Source organism: Euphorbia lathyris, chromosome 10 (genome assembly GCF_963576675.1).
Source record: "Euphorbia lathyris chromosome 10, ddEupLath1.1, whole genome shotgun sequence".
In the NCBI taxonomy this organism is placed as follows: Eukaryota; Viridiplantae; Streptophyta; class Magnoliopsida; order Malpighiales; family Euphorbiaceae; genus Euphorbia; species Euphorbia lathyris.
Window position 1 is genome coordinate 23,935,707 of NC_088919.1, and position 19,384 is coordinate 23,955,090.

The 19,384-nt window shown below is 33.8% G+C and overlaps 2 protein-coding genes across 2 annotated transcripts; both read left to right on the plus strand.

The window, feature by feature from the left end:
- Window positions 1-1,726: 1,726 nt before the first annotated feature.
- On the plus strand, window positions 1,727-7,914 carry LOC136208896 (two-component response regulator ORR21). The gene is made up of 6 exons (XM_066000188.1): window positions 1,727-2,273; window positions 4,239-4,391; window positions 4,469-4,867; window positions 5,077-5,153; window positions 6,068-7,060; window positions 7,483-7,914. Exons 1-5 carry the CDS (start codon window positions 2,078-2,080, stop codon window positions 7,058-7,060), a joined length of 1,818 nt encoding a protein of 605 aa, XP_065856260.1. The 5' UTR covers window positions 1,727-2,077; the 3' UTR covers window positions 7,483-7,914.
- A 3,273-nt stretch (window positions 7,915-11,187) lies between these two features.
- Window positions 11,188-13,491, plus strand: LOC136209015 (CRAL-TRIO domain-containing protein YKL091C-like). The gene is made up of 6 exons (XM_066000356.1): window positions 11,188-11,585; window positions 11,677-11,932; window positions 12,141-12,177; window positions 12,380-12,488; window positions 12,569-12,683; window positions 12,785-13,491. Exons 1-6 carry the CDS (start codon window positions 11,514-11,516, stop codon window positions 12,928-12,930), a joined length of 735 nt encoding a protein of 244 aa, XP_065856428.1. The 5' UTR covers window positions 11,188-11,513; the 3' UTR covers window positions 12,931-13,491.
- Window positions 13,492-19,384: the final 5,893 nt, after the last annotated feature.

Sequence of the window (19,384 nt, forward strand, 5' to 3'; positions counted from 1 at the left end):
ATTCATCGTTGATTGTGAATTAGGAATATTACGATTTGGATCGTGATTGAAATCTTGATCTGAATTGCGATTAGAATTGTCACGATCTGAGTTGCGATCGGAATTGCTTGATTCAGAATCACGATCAGAATTTTTTGATTCAGAATCGCTTGATTCTGATTCAACTTCTTCAAAACTTGAATTCACTATATCAGCGTACGATCTGTATTGTTGTTTCTTTCTTCTCATTCTCCGATCATCTCAATTTCCAGTCGCCGGAATTTGGAATCCCCACCTGCTCTGATACCATATTGACCTAATTGGAATTGAAAAGAGATGAAGAGGAAAAGATATTTTTGTATATATGAATTAGAGAGGATTACAGTATTTATATACAAACAATTACAATTAATACGGAATACGGAAGTTTACTTTCTATGTCTAAAGACTCTAATACCCTTGTCTATATAACACCAATATAGACAACCTCTGTCTATATAACACCAATATAGACAATGATATATGTATATATTCTAACAATATTCTTTATATTATTAATCAAAATATATTCATTTATTAATTTTTATCATGTTTTATAATTTAATATTTTTCTAGTTCGTTTTTGTTTTTTCTAATTCGTGTAGTGTTTAAATGTTTTTATAATTCATGTAATATTTAATGTTTTATAATTATGATTTAATATTTAAATGTACAACATAATAAAAAATCAAATAACACTACAATTAAAAATTAAATAACACAAATACTTCTAAAAGAATAATATATAAATAATAAATATATATGTACAAAAAATAAATATCTATGAAATTAATATTTAAAACAAATAACAAATATTTAAAATAAATAACATAAAATAAATACACTATAATACAAAACAAAAAATAAAATAAAAGCTATAACAAGTTAGATTTTTTTTTAAAAAATATTGTATCTTGCCTTGCGACATCTTTGCCGAAAGCATATCCAACTCCATTGGAGCTAGATTTTTCAAGGGCTCTCTAAAAATAGAGAGCCCTTGGAAATGGTCTAAGAATCTTTTGTAGATGATCTAAACCTTCAAATGAAATGAGGAATAAGATTTTTAGATAGGATAATATTAGTCTTTATAAGATAGATTTTGTCGCAATCCACAATTATCTTCCTAGACAAAAAAAAAAAGTGTGACTCAAATTCTAACTGCATATATCTAAAAAAACAAAACAAAAAAAGATGAATAAATTAAAATAAGAATTGTGAAAGTTGAATAAAATTTGACAAAGAAAGGAAGCTTTCATATAACCTCTCTATGTTTTAAATGGGCCAAAAATCACTAATTAAACATACTATTGAATTTTTATTTTGGGTAATATTATACAATCGATTTAGAAAAAAGAATGTTTCTTTAAGGTTTTTTAGAATCAGTAATCCATTTTTTTTTTTATGATGGTTGAAATTTAAGGTTTTTTAGAATTTTCTTTAAAACAAAAATATTGTATGTAGATGTAGATGTTGATGTTGTTTTGTTAACAAGGCAATAGTAAAAAAAGTGTACTAACAGAGAAGAGAAACAGAAGCATGCGAACCAAAGAGGGTCTGCGATTTCAGGCAGAATGGGGGGCCACATCAGTTCTAGTTTAACCCTGTTCTCACAAGTCATTGCTCTTCATCATTTTCATTTAACTATTTATAATAAAAAAACCTCCAATTATTTATCTTTTTCATTAAATTATCCTAAAAACTATTTAAATTGCAATTACAAATAAGGACTCTTTCTTTCTGTGGTTATATAAGATTCTTTCCCTTTTTCTCTCTACCAATTTCAATTGTTACAAATCAACAGAATCCCACAATTTTCTGAGCTTCCTAACCGATTACTTCTCAAATATCTCTGCTTACTCTTCCATTTGTCTTCTATCTCTAGGTTATGTCTTCCTAGATCTGCTCTATCTTTTCGACAATGCTGATTTTCAGCTGTTTGCTTCTGTTTCTTACTCTTAGAGAGTGTGGTTAGGTTATTGATCGACTCCTCTGAGGTGTTTTGTGTATTGGTGATTCGCTCTGCTACTTCGGTTAGTGTGTTTGTAGTCCATTGCTGACAATGGCTGCTTTGCAGCGAGTACAATCCACTGTGGGAGCTACTGCAAGTAATTACAATTCTTGCAAAAACGGAGGGGCTATTGCTGCTGCTGTTGTATCCGAACAGTTTCCGGCGGGATTACGTGTTTTGGTTGTTGACGATGATATCACTTGCTTGACCGTTATTGAGCGGATGCTTAGACGTTGCCATTATCATGGTTAGTTTTGTTTTCGTCTTTTTTTAAGCAATCATCTGGGGACTGGGCTTATTGCTTTCAATTGTTATCAATCTTGAACTTATATTGTTGGAACACAATTTGGATTACATTTCTGAAATTTTATTTTTTGTGATCAATACGTTCAACTATATTAGTATTGTACTTGATTTCTGTTTACTTCTGTAGGATTTTCTGCATGTGCTTATTGTTTCTCCTTTAATAAATGTGAGGAGTAATTTTTATGATAGAATTCATTTTTGGCATGATATTTAAATTGATGGAATTATTTTGGAATAGTTGAAAAATAAGACGGATCATCTTACTTTCCTATTTTAACGTAACCAATCTATTTAAATGAATTCAATCTTTTCAAATATCTTGCCACTCTTGCTTCTATTTAATTCTTTCCCTCAAAATGTCATACTTTTGAACCATAGTTGTTAATGGTGTGCCTTTGTGCGCCAAGGCACAGAGATCAGAAGCGCACAATGGTGCGCCTCTGTGGCATATGTATGTTTTTAGGTTTTTAAAAGTATTTTAATGTAGTTTTAATGTTCACCCTTGGATTAGACACATCTAAGTGTAAAAAACAAGAACAGAAGATACACATTTGAATTGGAAGAGTAAGAGACAGAACAACACAATGATGTAAAGAGAGAAAAAGAAATAGAGCGTACATGAATAAGCAGCTAGGGGGGAGGATTGTTGAACTTTGAAGAACAAAAATACAAAAGATTTCAAGAGCATCCTCTCTTTCACTTTTTATGTTTTTCACTTTTTTTTTCTTCTAGTATTTGCTCCAATTCTGTCCTCTCATCTCCTCTGCAATTCAGTTCTCCTTCTCTTTTCTATTTTCCCCCTCTTCTATTGAGTTGTCGCCTATTGGTACCCTATTCCATCCCTTCTATTTTGTTCTTCTCTTTATCTAATAAACTTTCGGTTCTATTTGTTCTCTGATTCTAAATTGATATCTGATTTATTCCACTATGTTTATACTTTGTACAAATAGAATTGCGTTTGCCAACATATTCAATTATTATGCACGCCTACAAACGGATTTGGGAACTGATATTTGATTGATTCCACTATGTTTATACTATGTTTATACAAACAGAATTGTGCTTGCCTATTTATACCATTATTATGCACCTATACAAACAGAATATTGTCATGGTTTAGTATTTATAGCATTTTGATTTTAGAATTTCTTATAATTTAAATATTATCATTTGTAGTTTTATAAATTTTCTTCTTGTTAATGCCTGAATTTGGCAACATATGCATTTTTCAAAAATGAGTTTTTGGAAGAAAAAAAATGAAATTAATTCTTGTAGATTAGGCTTCATCTGAAACTGTGATAAAGATGTACATAAGTGCTTGATAGAATGTACTTAAATTAGTTTAACTGGATATAGCGACTTTGAGCTTTCCTGCTAGTGCTGGAGCAATTATTATTTATTGCCTTATATTTTCACTTCTCATTCCATTTTGGATAGCACTTGGCGTGTCGGAGGCATCATGCCCCTTTTTCTGCTGGAGATTAATTGAGAAAGAATGATTCCCTTTTGTCCTTAAGGCTGACACTTGGCTTCATTGGGTTTGATAACTTTTTTAGATTCAATGATAGGGCTAAATTCCCTCAAAATGAGAAGATTGATTCTAAAATCCAAACTTTGGTTATGTTCATGATGCTCATTTGGTAAAAGTTTCAGTTCCCTTCTAAATTTTGAGCTATACTTGGTTATATGTATTAGATAGTGTTCTCCTTGCAAATTATCCTCTCTTTTTCTTTTCTTTGTCGAAAACAATATTAATTCTTTTGAAACTGTTGGATAAATAAAATTAGTTTATTATATTTTCTCATTTCAAAAGTTGGATCTTTCTTTTCCTCTTTTTTGAATTATTTATTTATTTATGAAAAGAGAAATTCTGCCATGTATGTGACTTTTTGTTTTGATGTTGCAGTTACAACTTCTACGCAGGCCAAAGTAGCTTTGAGTCTTCTCAGGGAAAGGAAAGGTTGCTTTGATGTTGTGCTAAGTGATGTTCATATGCCTGATATGGATGGATTTAAACTTCTTGAATTTGTTGGTTTAGAAATGGACCTTCCTGTTATTAGTGAGTGTCTTGATCTCCGTTGTTGTATGCATTTTCACTTTTGCAGCTCTGCTTTAATATTATAATTTGTGATGCAGTGATGTCTGCTGATGAAAGAACTAGTGTTGTAATGAAGGGGATCAAACATGGAGCATGTGATTATTTGATTAAACCCATTCGTGAAGAAGAGCTCAAAAATATATGGCAACATGTTGTTCGGAAAAAGTGGCATGAAAATAAAGAAATTGATTCAGAAAGTTTGGATGATAATGATCGGTATAAACGGGGAAATGATGATACTGAATATGCCTCCTCCTCTTTGAATGAAGGATCAGAAGGAGTCTTGAAAGGTCAAAAAAAGAGAAGCATTTCTAAAGAAGAAGATGATGGTGAGCCAGAAAGTGATGATCCCACAACATCAAAGAAACCACGAGTTGTGTGGTCAGTTGAGCTCCACGAACAATTTGTGAATGCCGTAACCCATCTTGGAATTGATAGTACGATCTTAAAAAACTCTGCTATTTATTTTTTATTTATTTTATCAAATAAATAATCTAATTTTTTTTCTATATATAAAAAAGAATTTAGTGTTTTTTATTCTGATTAGAGATGCGCCCTATAGATGGTTTAGTTATGTTCTAAAAGCAAGATTGTAAAATTTTATTGTTTATCTTCCCTGATTCCAAATTTTTAACTACCATTTCAGAGGCTGTACCTAAAGGAATTCTAGAGTTGATGAATGTACCTGGTCTGACCCGAGAAAATGTTGCAAGTCATTTGCAGGTTGGTTCAAATCTGTGCCATCATTTCTTGTCCTTCTCTTTCTATATTTCTTTAGTTATCAGCTATTATTTATTAGTTATTTGGTGTCTGAGATTATCTTGTGGTACTATATAGAACAATGACCTTAAGCTAACCAGAAATTGATTGTATAATAAAAAGTATATTAATAGCTAGACGAAAACAATTCTTCAGCTGAGCACTCTAATACAATTTGCGGCATGATACCTATTTTCAATTAGGGGGAAATTTCTATGAGAATTAGTTAGAATTATAGTTTATGAATAGAAAAGTGTTTAATAATTCCAGGAATGACCTAATTGATTCTCTTACTCTGTGTTTAACAGATAATATAATAATAATAAGTTATGTAGTAATGTAGGTCTGATTAGTATAGGTCATGTTTTCTCTGCCCAACAGTTTTTTCACCACTCATATATACACTATTGAGAATCTAGTAGTTGAATATTTATCATTTAGTCTTTCAAACAAAGTATCTCCTTATTTAATTATCTTCTTATATTTGAAATGCTTAAATAAATTGTAAGTTATCAACTATTCAAGTTTGAATTTTTTAATTTATTGCAACTTACATGTGAAATTAACTCTATTTTCATCTAATTGTTGTTGTTTCTTTGGGGCCATTTATCCTAAACGTTATTAGAGAATTTGTAATGCTGTACTTTTTGCAAGTTTTTTCTAAATCGTGTTGTCAATAGATGTCACTAAGTAGTATTTCTTCAGTCGTTTGATGTAAGTTCTCCAATTACAGTAATTGTATTTTGATGTCATTTAATGACTAATGAGCATATGAGCTGATTCTTTTTTTTTCTTTTATAGAATGGGATTCATATCTCTTATATGAATTAAAATCAATTGTAGACTCTAATTTGAATTACGTTGTTGTAAATTTGCAGAAGTTTAGACTATTTCTGAAGAGACTAAGTGATCAACAGAGTGGAATATCCAGTACTTTCTGTGGTCCCTTGGATTCAAATTTGAAACTTCACTCACTTGGAAGACTTGATATACAAGCTTTGGCTGCTTCGGGTCAAATTCCTCCTCAAACATTGGCAGCTTTGCATGCAGAACTCTTAGGTAGACCAACAAGTAGTCTTGTTGCAACAATGGATCAACCAACGGTTTTCCATATGCAGGGTAAGTGTATCCCAGTTGAACATGGCTTAGCATTTGGTCAACCATTATCTAAATGCCAATCCGATGTTTCAAAACATTTCCCTCAAAATATGGTATCTGTTGAAGATGTTTCTTTGGGATTTGGAGGTTGGTCAGAGCCCGGCCATTCAATTAATGTGCAGCCATCCTGCCTTATTGCTCCTTCTCCGACATCAACTAGTTTTGAGGCAAGAAACAGTCCTGCTTCAGGGTACCAAAATTGCAACTTTAATGGAAGCTCTATCATTGATAATAATCTCTTGCCATCTCAATTACATAATTCCTCATTGAATATTGGACACATGTCCAATGAGGATTTAAAGTTCACAACAGGTGTTCTAAGTGGTTATTCAGTCCCTGAATCCCTATCTCCTACTTCACAAGGCTCTATAAATGCCCACGGTTGCTTAATTAGGCCAAACATCACATTTGGAGCTGCTGCCAGACATTTGTCAGGGCTCACTCCTGATGTCCAGGGTATATATGGTCTCAAGTCAGGTGAAATTCTTGATCAAGTACCACTTAGGAATCTTGGATTTGTTGGTAAATGGACTTCTATTCCGACCCGTTTTGCTCTCAATGAATATGAGACCACACTTCCCAACTTCAACCATGGAAAATTCTATACAGAGAACAATGGCAACAAAGTGAAACATGAGCCAAATATGGAATTTGTGGACATTGCTAGGGTGCAGTTTTCTCCAAATGATCCCACCAGAGTTTTCACAAGATAGGTAATGTGGCTCATTCTTTTTTATCTAAATTTGTTCTCAATTTACTTGAATCTTCCAAAATTGCAATTCATCAAGATTTTGTTTTAGTATCAGAACATCTTACATGATGCTATACATGTCTTGCTGCCATTTGCATATGTATATTGAGATTATCTACATATATCTTTGTTCTCGTTCCTAACTTCTTTGTGTAATCTATTCACGTGATCTGTATTTTCATTCACATCATCATAGTTTTGGAATCAAATAACTAGTTGACAGACCGTCTAGGGAGGAACTAGTTTCATCTATATGTTTAATTTTTTAGTTTTGGTGTACTTTTTTCTTTCTCCTTTCGGGTGGTGGTGTCCATTACTTTTACCATAGAATAGTCTTTTAATTTAGTTTTGTTTGTCTAATTAAGTTTTTGTTTGACCAAACAGGTTTGTGTGTGGATGGAAGTGGGCAAGTTGCTTAATTGTGATGGAATGTTGAGATTGTGCAGTTTCATATGAGATCTATCATTTACGTAGACTTGATTTCTGGTGTCCATGTTATTTATCCGGCACATAGTGTAGCTTTCTTGGAATTCGATTGTGAATAGAAATATTCTACCATTCTATGTAATTCCAAGTGCTGGGGCAAAGCTCTTCGTGCATTAGGTAGAGCTACTTTTAGTTTAGCATAGGAAAAGAATAAATTTAAGGTAACGACTCAGATTTAGCCGTGAAAGAAGTTTTCGCTGATGGCATCTTGGTGTTGTAGTTGTGTAGGTCAGTATAATAGCTGTGTAGCTATTTGGATACAATGACCATGAAATGCTTATTTGTTCATATTACGCAATTCATTCTAATGTGCATTTCTTTTTTACATGACTTGTTGGTGCATGCAATTGATTTAAATGTGTGTTTTTATTTTTAGTATTGATTTGCAAATTATCTATTACTGCTGGCAGAATGGAAGTCTTTTGTTTTCTAATTGGTGTTTGATTCATAAATGTATGTTACTTGTATTTTGAGTATATTTGGAATATGCTAAAACATAAAAGCAATTTAGTGCTTCTTTTTTTAATACTATTATTTTCCCAATTGTAATTCCTAATTCAGGTTTTAAACTTAAGTCATTTTGATTCTGCAAATTTCCAACCATTTTGCTACTTGGTGCGCTAGAAGGTGCCGCCCAGACGTTTGATTAATAATTTGCATCAGCCTTAACCCAATGATAAACAAGTATGCCGAATTTTAGGGTCAATAATGCTCTAATTATGGTGCTACATTTAGTTTCTAAGCTTTCACCCGATTGACTTTGCTGTTAAATCAGTAGCTGGAAATTTATGAGTAATCTATGTTGATTTAGAAAGTTCAAACTATGCTCATTTCCATAGGACTTCATATTTTAATTCGCCAATGGATAAAATGGGAATTTGAAAATTGGGTTCGTTATAGTTAAAGCTTTTTGAAGAAATGACTTATTCAAAACTCCTAGGATTTCAAAGTTTCTCTGGGATACATAAATTATATAGCAATTTTATTTAAGGTATACGTAATTGTCAGGAATTGAAATGATCAATGAAGATAATTTGTTGAGCAGAGAGGGAAGTCATTTTCTTTGAAGCATTGTGCAATTTCTCTTGCTTTAGCAATAGGATTAATTACTGGATCACCTTTATTCAATTGGTCTGGTAATGCACATGCATATAGTTCTGCATTGCATGTTCTAGCTGTGTTAATATCTGGATCGCTGATTAAGGACCGAGGAGCACTCTTAACATATGCATTTCCAATTGACAATAAAGCTACAAGGGAAGTGCAGAAACCACTTGAAGATATCACAGAAAGCCTCAAGATTGTTGTACAAGGGACTTGATTTGTTGGAAAGAGTAAGACTCCTTAAACTCTTTTTAGCTTTTGGATGAATACAATATATGTTAGTGGCTTTATTCTCTTAAGAGTATTTTCTTTGTTTATAATGTTGGGTTAGTGTATCTTGATCCTTTAACCATGAAAAGAGTTTTATCATATCAGACCTGACTGAATCAAAGAAGGACCATGGAGTAAAACTACTTGACAAGCTAGAAGCTGGAATGAATGAGCTTCAACAGGTTGTTGAGGATAGGAAATGGTTATTTGGGATGACACGAAATTGGGTCTTTATTCTATCAAGAGTGCTTATCAGATTGCCACACAGTTTTTCAAACCAAATTAACATCTTCATAGCCAAGGGAAATGGTTTAAAATCTGGTGTGCTGAAGTTCCTAACACGGTTTGATATTTTTGTTGGCTTCTAGCCCAAATTCCTATTCGAACCAATATTTGTGGCCGCCGTGTTGAAGTTTCTAGTGACTGTGTTGTCTATAGTCGCGAAATCGAAGATCAGTGGTAATTATTCATTGATTGGTGAAGCTTCGAAATATATTTGGGCTGAGGCGGGTCTGCTGTAACTGGTAACATCTTGAGCTGCTCCTGCGTAGAACTTCAGCAATTTTTTCTTTTCTGTTATGGGATCTGCGTCGACATCAGTAACTGGAAAATTTATGGTTATTTTGTAGGGAATCTGGCGGGCTCGTAATGATCGGTTATGGCAGAATGTGGATGCTTCATCTCGGCAAGTCATGCTTGGTGCGATGGAGAATCTATCTGATTGGATTAAGACTCAGGAGCTTAAGAAAGTGCTTATTCCAACTTCAGCTGCTGCCCGCTGTAGTTTTTGGCATAAGCCAATCCCTCTTTTTATCCTTTGCAACGTAGATGCTGCATTATTCATGGATTCCAGGACTGCTGGAGTCATTGCAGTGCTTTAGTATTTTTTTTGGAAGCTAGGATAGCTAAGATTGAGGTTTGCGTGTGAAGGCTATGCTTTACTTGAAGCACTGGCTTGGTCTCCCATGCTATTTTTGGGTCAGATGTTAAAATTGTAGTTGACGCTATCCATTCTCCTGGTGTTGATCTCACAAATTTTGGGATCGTTATAGCTTATTGTTAAGTCTATTCTTCATCACAATGAATCCTTCTCAGTTCATATTGTTAAGTCTATTCTTCATCTAATCCAGTTGTCAATCCGATTCCACTTCTAATCTGTTTTTAAAATATTGTTTTAACTTACGTGATACCAATAAGTAATAAACCTTGTTACTAATCACTATAATTGCTCTAAGTCTTCGTGTTTTATTACTTATCCACTTTCTATAATGATATTCTGAATTTTGTTGCTCCTTTTATAATTGTTTGCTGTGTTGAGGCTTATTAATCTATAATTCCTTAAAAAAATCAAAATTTTTATTTTTTCCATCGTTACTATCAAAGTGTATACAATCAAATGACAGTTTAGAAATATAGATATAAAAATAAGGGTAATTAATTTATTAGTCCCTATATTTTGACAAAACACACTGTTTAGTCCCTGTATTTTCAAAAACACATGGTAAGGTCCCTAACTTTTTTCTCAGTGAACTATTTAGTCCTTCTGTCTGTTTGTTAGATTTTTTACCGTTTATGACTTCAGAAATGACTAAAGTACCCTTTACTATTTACCTTCAAACTTCAGAAGATGAAATCCAATTTAGAAAAAGAAACTATTTGTATGGAGAACAAGAAAAAGAACAGACCCAATGCTTACGAATTTGAACGATTAAGAAAAAAATCAAGAAGAAGAACATTCAAAGTTGATTTCAGATGCATCAGAGTTTAAAGGAAAGGAAAATAAAGGAAAAGAAAAATGCAAATCCAAATTGACTAACCGAATCTTTATGAGAGTCTAACGGCAGGGACTAAACAGTTCACCGAGAAAAACGTTAGGGACTAAACAGTTCACCGAGAAAAACGTTAAGGACTTTACCGTGTGTTTTTGAAAATACAGGGACTAAACAGTGTGTTTTGTCAAAATATAGGGACTAATAAATTAATTACCCGAAAAATAAGGATGTGGATGTGTGTATATATATATAAAAGTCAAAGCGGAGTAGATTAAGGGATACATGTGGGTATGGAGCTGGCATCTCATGCTTATTATTATTTTTTTTTTTGGTTACAGGCATCTCATGCTTATTAATTGTTGACAAAGCGGTGTTTTTTTTGTCTTTTTTGCTTTATTTTATAGACGTTAAGCCTTCCTCGTGTACAAAAAAAAAATTAATTTTTGATAACAGATTTCTTCAAAAATACTAGAAACTTAATAAAACAAAATCGAAAAATCAGGAAGTTTTTTTTCGAATGGTTTATTGAAATTATTTCATTTCATGGTGACATAATGTATTAATATTAATGCATGATCATGAAAGGGCAAGCAACAAATCTTTCAATTTTTTGTTTCAAAAAAAAAAAAAAAACAAATCTTTGACCAATCTTGGCGGCAATAGTTAAATTTCCACGACTCCCACTCCAACTCCAACAAATGAATAAAATTCTCTATCTTCCATTTTGAAGTTGTAGAAGAAAGAGAGCCTTTTCCTTTTGGTACCACAAAGCCGTCTTCCGAAATGGAGAGAAGCCGCGATATTGCTCTGACCCATATGAGGAAGTCAGTTGAAAAGCTTGGTTGTTCCACTCAGGTACATCTATATATACATTTATGGAGTTTGGTTGATCCGATCCGATCGGATATTAGTTGAGTTATTGAATTGAATAATTGGGTTTTTGTAGGCGTTTGAGGATCCTACATTAATGAGATTCTTGATTGCTAGATCAATGGATCCTGAAAAGGCAGCTAAGATGTTTGTACAGTGGCAGAAATGGAGAAGTGTATTTGTTCCTAATGGTTTTATTCCTGAATCTGAAATTCAAGACGAATTAGAAGCAAGAAAGGCGTTTTTGCAGGGTTTAACTAAAGAGGGACACCCTGTGCTCCTTGTCAAAGTCAATAGGCATTTTCCTTCTAAGGATCATCTCCAATTCAAGAGTAATCATCTAATCTAATAATGTAATTGCTGTTTATTCATATTATTCTGATTGATTCATACATAGCCCATCAAAATTGACTTTTTAATAATCACAAAAAAATTTATCAAACTCACTTCAAGTTGCTTGCTTACAGTGGCCTAGGCCTTTAATGGAATTAGTTTCAACCTGTTTGTTTGGCTCATTGTTTTTTGTGCCCCTTGGTGCAGAGTACGTGGTTCATCTGCTAGACAAAACAATTGCAAGGTAACCAGTTAATTATTCATATTAATGGTATATAGCATCAATCAGAAAGATACTGAGATGATACTAACCAAAATAACAACAGCTATTGCTTGCAAATGGCATAGATTATAGTTGAAATGTTAGGAGTGGAGGAAATTCAATGAAATTCTGCTTTCCAATTCTTATGTTATTGTATGAAGAGATTTGGTTGGTCCTTGTTCAGGGGAAAAGAAAAGGGAAATGAGAAGATGGTAGTGGTTCTTGATCTGCAAAACATAACATATAAGAATGTAGATACTCGTGGATTTATTTCTGGATTTCAGTTTTTGCAGGTAACTCTTTCATTCTTATATTATATATATCACCAACATTAGCATCTGTGTGTGTATAAGTATAACATGGTTATGTACAGGCATATTATCCAGAGAGACTGGGAAAGCTGTTCATATTAAATATGCCCAGATTCTTCATTAGTATTTGGAAGATGGTTTCTCGATTCCTTGAGAAGCCAACACAAGAAAAGGCATGTTATGTTATGTTTTCTTTCTGCTACTTCCATAAAACAATCATTCTATTCTATTGTAGGATGTTAGTTACATTTGTATTGTGTTGAATTGAATGCAGATAGTGATTGTGAGCAATGAAGATGAAAGAACAAATGTTGTTAAGGAAATTGGTCAAGAAATATTGCCTCAAGAGTACGGTGGTCGAGCTAAGCTTCTACCTGTCCAGCATGTTTCACTACCACCACCGCCTGTCTTTAACTCATTTTAAAAGCCCCCTTCTAATATTGCACAACTTCAATTTTACCCTTATCATATAAAATGGTTCAATCTTACTCTACTCTAAGAGAAAGAGATTGTATAGGTATTTACTTAGAAGAGGTTCAAATTGAGTTAGGTTTTTATCACCCATATAAAATTCAACTCAAGGACAATGATGAACTATTTTGTATAATAAGTGTAAAGTTAATCTATCCAATAATTTTGGGTCTAACTTTCAACTGATCTCCTATAGAGGAGAGGAGAGGGTATGCAATTGCATATTTGTCTTTTTTTTAAATAAAAAATAAAAATGTAATTGGAGTATAGTTAGACCTTGAAATAACTACACCAAGAAGGTAGCTTTCCCCCTACCCGCCTTACTAAAAGCACAAATTGTAAGTTGACATCTTTTGATGGAAATTCCCACTTAGTTTTTAGTACTGCCTATATCACCATCAAGGTTTCTCACTAATTTCAATTTAAATGCATATTCTATATATTATATAGTATTGTTATCTTTTCTACTGCATTACGTTTAGAAGTAGCTGTCTAGAGGATCAATATGGAATATAATTATATATGTTTAACAAAGTATGTTAGTCATTGTATTAAAAATAATAATAATAACAATTAACTATGAAATTATTTAGCTTTTAATCCATCACATAAGTTGTTTTTTTGGTTATTTTATTGTTAAATAGGTGTCAATTTAAATTTTTAGATGCGTAAATCAATGATGATACTGAGATATAGTATAATGACTAGAAAGCAAAGTGAAGTGAAGTAGAAGTTGTTGTGTGACTATTTATAGAAATAATAAAAGGGTACCTTAATGACTAGAAAGCAAAGTGAAGTGAAGTAGAAGTTGTTGTGTGACTATTTATAGAAATAATAAAAGGGTACCTTATGGTTGGGTAGGTTTCCATATGGCAATGCTTGATTGGCCCTCGTGTTTTATGCATTTTTGCACATGTTTCTCCATTTCGTATGTTACATTATGTTTTGAGGATTATAAGTGTATATTTCAGATCTTTCCTTATGATTGAGATACATGTTCTTAGCAGTTATGCTTTTGTGTAAGGATTCTTTCATTGGTCCTTGTGTAGTTCCACTTTTAACTGCTCTTTTATGTTGTGATATCAGATCTCCCCTCCTTAGAATCCTTTATTCAAAGTTCTTGAGGGTTCTGCTTTGCTCTTTGAACTTCCTGCATGCCAAATGATGGGCCCTGAAGCTTTCAGGTTTTCCCCAATTTGTGGATATAAATCTTGAAGAAATCTCTCCAACTGTTTCTTTTTAAGCCGTCTTCTGCTTTTCTTCATTTCTATAAGTTCTTCTCTTTCTTTCTTTTCATTTTTATGATTTTATAGGAGATTTGGTCTGTAAGAAATTTTAAAATAATTGTCTTTCCCTTGAGCCTTTTTCAAAATTCTCTTCTTTTCATCCTACCATGCCTCTAAAATCCTCTAAATCCCATAAAGCTTCATCTTTTAGGGCTTCTTAGAACCCATTTGATAAAGTGTCTGAAAAAGCTAAACAGGTTAACCTAAATGTTTATTCTCAGCCTTCCACCTTATCCGCCAAAGATTTAATAAAGGTAGTAGTTGATTATCCTAAATTCGAAAAAATGGTTGTCACTCTTCCTACTCAAAACCATTGAGTCTTTGATATGTCCTAGGTGCCTTGGGGATGTTTAAGCAGTTTTTGAAATGGGACATGCGATTCCTTTTACCCCCGAGGCGTTATAGACGCCATGAGATCGGTTACGGTCACGAAGAAGGTGAATTTTTATTTTAGAGTTGTCGCATAAAATACAAGCATCCGAACCATCAATGTGACGTCTCTCCCTGTTGTAATTACACATGAGCACATCGCTGCCCATAATCCAAATGAAGGTGAGGAGTCACTCCGATACCCGAAGCTTCCAAATCCTCTTTTAGTACTCAGTATGGAGACCCGGCTAGGGAGGGAATTGTAAGTAATATACCGATGACAATGTATATAAGACAGAGCTTGATCTCATCCAGAACTAGATGTCCTCCATTTCCTTATCTATAAACACCACATATGCTGTGATTTTCAGAGCCCAAACAACATGTAATTTATTGGAGAACTCTTCCTAGAACCAACTCCTCACGGCTTTACAATACGATCGCACAAACTTGCCAAGCTCATCCTCTATGATCATCGTCATAGCATAATAAACTAGCGGGTAAGCTCCGCGTCATTTGTCTAGCCATAAAATGGTACTCCTACCATTCTATAAGACTCGACCAGTGCTAGACTTGATAACAGAAGTCGTTTGAGCACACTCTTCTAGAAATATGAATCGGTAGCCTTACATGTAAACCCATTAAAACTATTTCCATTCATTCGGTACTTTACAATGATCACCGACATCCATAGATAGGGGGGCTTCGAAATAATCCACAAGGTGAGCTTAGCCAACATAGCTAAGTTAAAATTTCGAGTCTCCCTAATGCCCAACCATCCTTCTAATTTCGATTTACAGATAGTCTCCCATTTGACTAGTTGTATTTTGCTATTGGCATCCGGACCCAAATGAACCTCTGATTAAAAACATCGAGCTTGTCATATAGAGACACTAGGAGAAGGGTTTTCTGCATAACATATGAAGGAATAATAGATATCACAAATTTCACCAAGGTGATACGCCCAACTGAAGAAAGTTATTTGGCCTTCCATCCTGATAAGCGAGCTGTGACTTTATCCAAAATGAAATTATAGGTTACCTTGAAACTTTCTTATATAGAACATGCATTCCAAGATACAAATCAAGATCCTGCATGGCTGAGAAGCCTAGGAAAGAGAAGATGCTAGAAGTCACAACCAAACTCACATTAGGCGAGAAAAAGATTTTTTAACTTGGCAACACTAATTCACTGACCAGAGCCAGAACAAAATGAATTGAGAACATCCCTGAAGGAGGATATCATGGGCAAAAGAACATATAAGAGAGAAGGGGGCCATTTCGAGATAAGTAAATGGGCTTCCAATTATGCCCGGTAATAGCATCCAGAATGAGATGACTAATGCGCTCTAGGCAAAGAACAAATAGGTATGGTGACAGAGGATCCCATTGCCTGAGCCCTCTAGTCAGAGTAAAAGCTGGAAATGGTGACAGAGGATTCCATAAAATGTTCATAGTAGAGGCTAGACACACTTGAGGATCAAAGTAACCATTGCATAATTGAGGCCAAGTAGCTCAAGAGTATCTTTTAAAAACCGCTAGATGACCCTATCATAGGCTTTTTCTACCTTCTACCTAATGCATCGAGTGGAAAATTTCCTGAAGAAGGATGATGTTATCAGAGATATCTCTACTTGGGACAAAGCTACTTTAACTAGGACTAATCACCTTTTTAAGGAGCAGCTTAAGCCGATTGACAATGCATTTTGTGATTACCTTATATCTGACATTACATAGACTTATAGGGCGAAATTGAGAAATAGTCTTAAGGTTGGCCACTTTAGGGATCATCATAATGAGTGTTTCATTCAGTGATGGAGTAAAGGATCCATGATTTAGAGGTTCAAACGCCACATCACTGACTTTTCTGCCAAGCCTAGTCCACATGGCCGTCTTAAACATTTTTGGGGCCCAGTGCTAAATGAAAAAAAAAATTGGGCCCTATTCAGTAAAAAAAATTAATACTTTAATATAATAATAACTAGTCGAAAACCCATACGATGCACGGGATACAAAACTTTTATATAATTTAGATAAATAAATAAATTAACATATTTACTTTTAAGTAATTTTATATCATGCTATGAAATTTTTTTATATTATGTATATTTGAAATTAATATATATTTTTTATTGATAATTCAAATTAAATTAATTTTTTATAGAATTTTATTAAAGGTGAATGATTTATTTATGTTTACAAAATTCAATGATTTGTACTTTTTAGTAATTTTAATACATTTTCATATTTTGAAATTCTATGAAACAATAATAATAAAATAGAAGATTAATTAAGAAATAGAATATAATAAAAAACCAAAAAATGAATTAAACTACAATTAAAATTAAATATTATATTTACGATATAAAATAATTACAATATATGTTAAACAAAAATTGAATTAAACTATAATTAAAATTAAATATTATATCTACGACACAAAAGAATTACAATCTATGTTAAAATGGAAGCATCATCAATACATTATGCTATAAAGTATTACAATCAATACTTTTCTAATGTTGTACATGAAGAAACTTTATCAATTCAATATGTTACATATAAAATAAAGAAAATTCATAAGAATTAGTCACAAATTCATCTTGATGATAATCATCTTGCTTGATGGAATTTCATGATCACCAAGTATTCGAATTCAGTTATTCATTTTGCTACAATAACCCAATATATCCAATTGAATCAATTTAAGGGGATGATTTTGTTAAAACACCTTTCCACATGATTTTGATTTGACAAAATTATTTAAGTAATTGATAAAAAATATTCTAACACATTAAATTTAAATGCTTTGATTTATTTATACTAATGTGTTTGTTCAATGTTGAGTTTATTTATCTATAAGATATTAAGATATAAAGTCTAAAAGCCCATGAGTGGAAGTCAAGCCCAAGTCAACATAATCAAGACCTCACGGCCCAAGAAGACGAAATGAAGTCGTATCAAGCAAAACGACGACTCAACATGAAGAAGGATCGAGAAGCCTTCTAGCAAAAGCTTCAAGAGGAAGCTGCTGAGTTAAGCGACAAGCAGTCAGGACAGCGGCAGACAAGAACCAACTTCTAGACAAAGTATTTCTACTTTGGGTAAAGTTCAGAAGGCGCAGGAAGCTGTCTGGAAGACTTTGCCAAAAATGTCGAAACATTCTGTTTACCGGATGAAAAGTTGCCGAGCACTGCCGCAGACAGAAGATGCAAGAATCTCATTGGCCAACGACACTGAGCACGTACTGAGTGACAATGACAAGAAGCCATTTCCCTCCAACGGTTATTTCGAAATTCGAAATTACCGGTGCCTCAAGTGTCACTATAAATAGGCCTCTCATTTGCTTCAATCGATGCAGATCTTCAATTAGTCGAAACGCTGACCAAATTCCTACACGAAGTTCTGTGAGAAAAGCAAAGCAAAAACCTTACACCAATTTCCATATTATTGTGTAAAAGTCTAGAGTGATTTTCAATCATCTAAAGTGTCTTAGCAATCGTTGTTTAGGACAAACACTTTATCATTTCTAGAAGAATAGAAAGGAGAGGCTGAGTACTCGGTATAGTACTCAGCGGTAGATATAGGAGTGAGTAGAGGTATAGAGGAAGGTACTCTTGTATACTCAGCTTCTATTGTAAAAGGTTTCATGCTCTACCTTTAAAGAGCTCAGTAGAGAATTCAAAAAGCTCGGACGAGTTCTGTGGACTGGACGTAGGCGGAGAGGCCGAACCAGGATATGTCTGCTGAGTAACATATTTCTAACCCTTAAACTCCTTTATATATTTCTTGCTATAAAACTGACTAAGTAACGAACTCACGCTGAGTTCAGGAATAGACTCTAAGTGCTATCTCCTAACTCAAGGAAAGAAACAGACTTAGTCACAAGTTGACTAAGCTTGTGTCTTAGAATTACTTAGCGCCGCTGTGTAAACCTTTTCTTAAGAAAAGAAGTCAGCCTAAACGGACAAAATTTTAAATAGTTCCTATCCCCCCCCCTTGGAACTAAACTTGTCACGTTATAAGGGACCAACAAGTGGTATCGGAGCTTAACAGCTCACTGAGCAAGATATAACTATTTTGAGCTGATCCCCACAATGGCTGAGAACAGCACTCGTTTCCTCCCAGGAAATCAGACAACTCAGATTTTACCTGAGGGACTGTCCATTACTCGGCCTCCTCTGTTCTTCGGGTCTAACTATACCTTTTGGAAGAACAGAATGAAAAATTTCATTCAGACAACAAATATGAGTGCATGGCTTTCTATAGTCCAAGGCTCATTTGTTCCTGTTGAAACTATTGACGGCCAAACGGTTGTTAAAGCTGAGACTAAATGGACAGAGGATGATCTCAAGAAGCTACAAAATCATGCTTCGGCTATAAACATGCTTCACTGTGCGTTAGATGCTGCAGAGTACAACAAAATTTCAGGTTGTGAGTCAGCGCAGGAGATCTGGAAGAAGCTGGAGGTCGCCTACGAAGGAACCAACAAAGTTAAGGAGTCCAAGGTGAACCAGCACATGAGGTTGTACGAGCTCTTTGAAATGAATGATGATGAAGGGAATCTCTGACATGAACTCACGATTCACAAACATAATCAACGAGCTCAAGAGACTTGGCAAGATCTTTACTGAGGAAGAGCAAGTCAAGAAGATACTGAGGAGTCTTCCTAAAAGCTGGCAAGCCAAGAAAACTGTTGTTGAGGAAGCTCAAGACTTAACCACCTATAAGTATGATGAACTCATTGGCTCGT

Bases quoted from the DNA above. Each gene is read 5' to 3' on its own strand.
- LOC136208896 (XM_066000188.1), top strand. From the start codon at position 2,078: ATGGCTGCTTTGCAGCGAGTACAATCCACTGTGGGAGCTACTGCAAGT. The intron at 2,274-4,238 runs GTTAGTTTTGTT...TTGATGTTGCAG, and splicing joins TAGACGTTGCCATTATCATG to TTACAACTTCTACGCAGGCC. The intron at 5,154-6,067 runs GTTGGTTCAAAT...GTAAATTTGCAG, and splicing joins ATGTTGCAAGTCATTTGCAG to AAGTTTAGACTATTTCTGAA.
- LOC136209015 (XM_066000356.1), top strand. From the start codon at position 11,514: ATGGAGAGAAGCCGCGATATTGCTCTGACCCATATGAGGAAGTCAGTT. The intron at 11,586-11,676 runs GTACATCTATAT...GGGTTTTTGTAG, and splicing joins AGCTTGGTTGTTCCACTCAG to GCGTTTGAGGATCCTACATT. The intron at 12,489-12,568 runs GTAACTCTTTCA...GGTTATGTACAG, and splicing joins CTGGATTTCAGTTTTTGCAG to GCATATTATCCAGAGAGACT.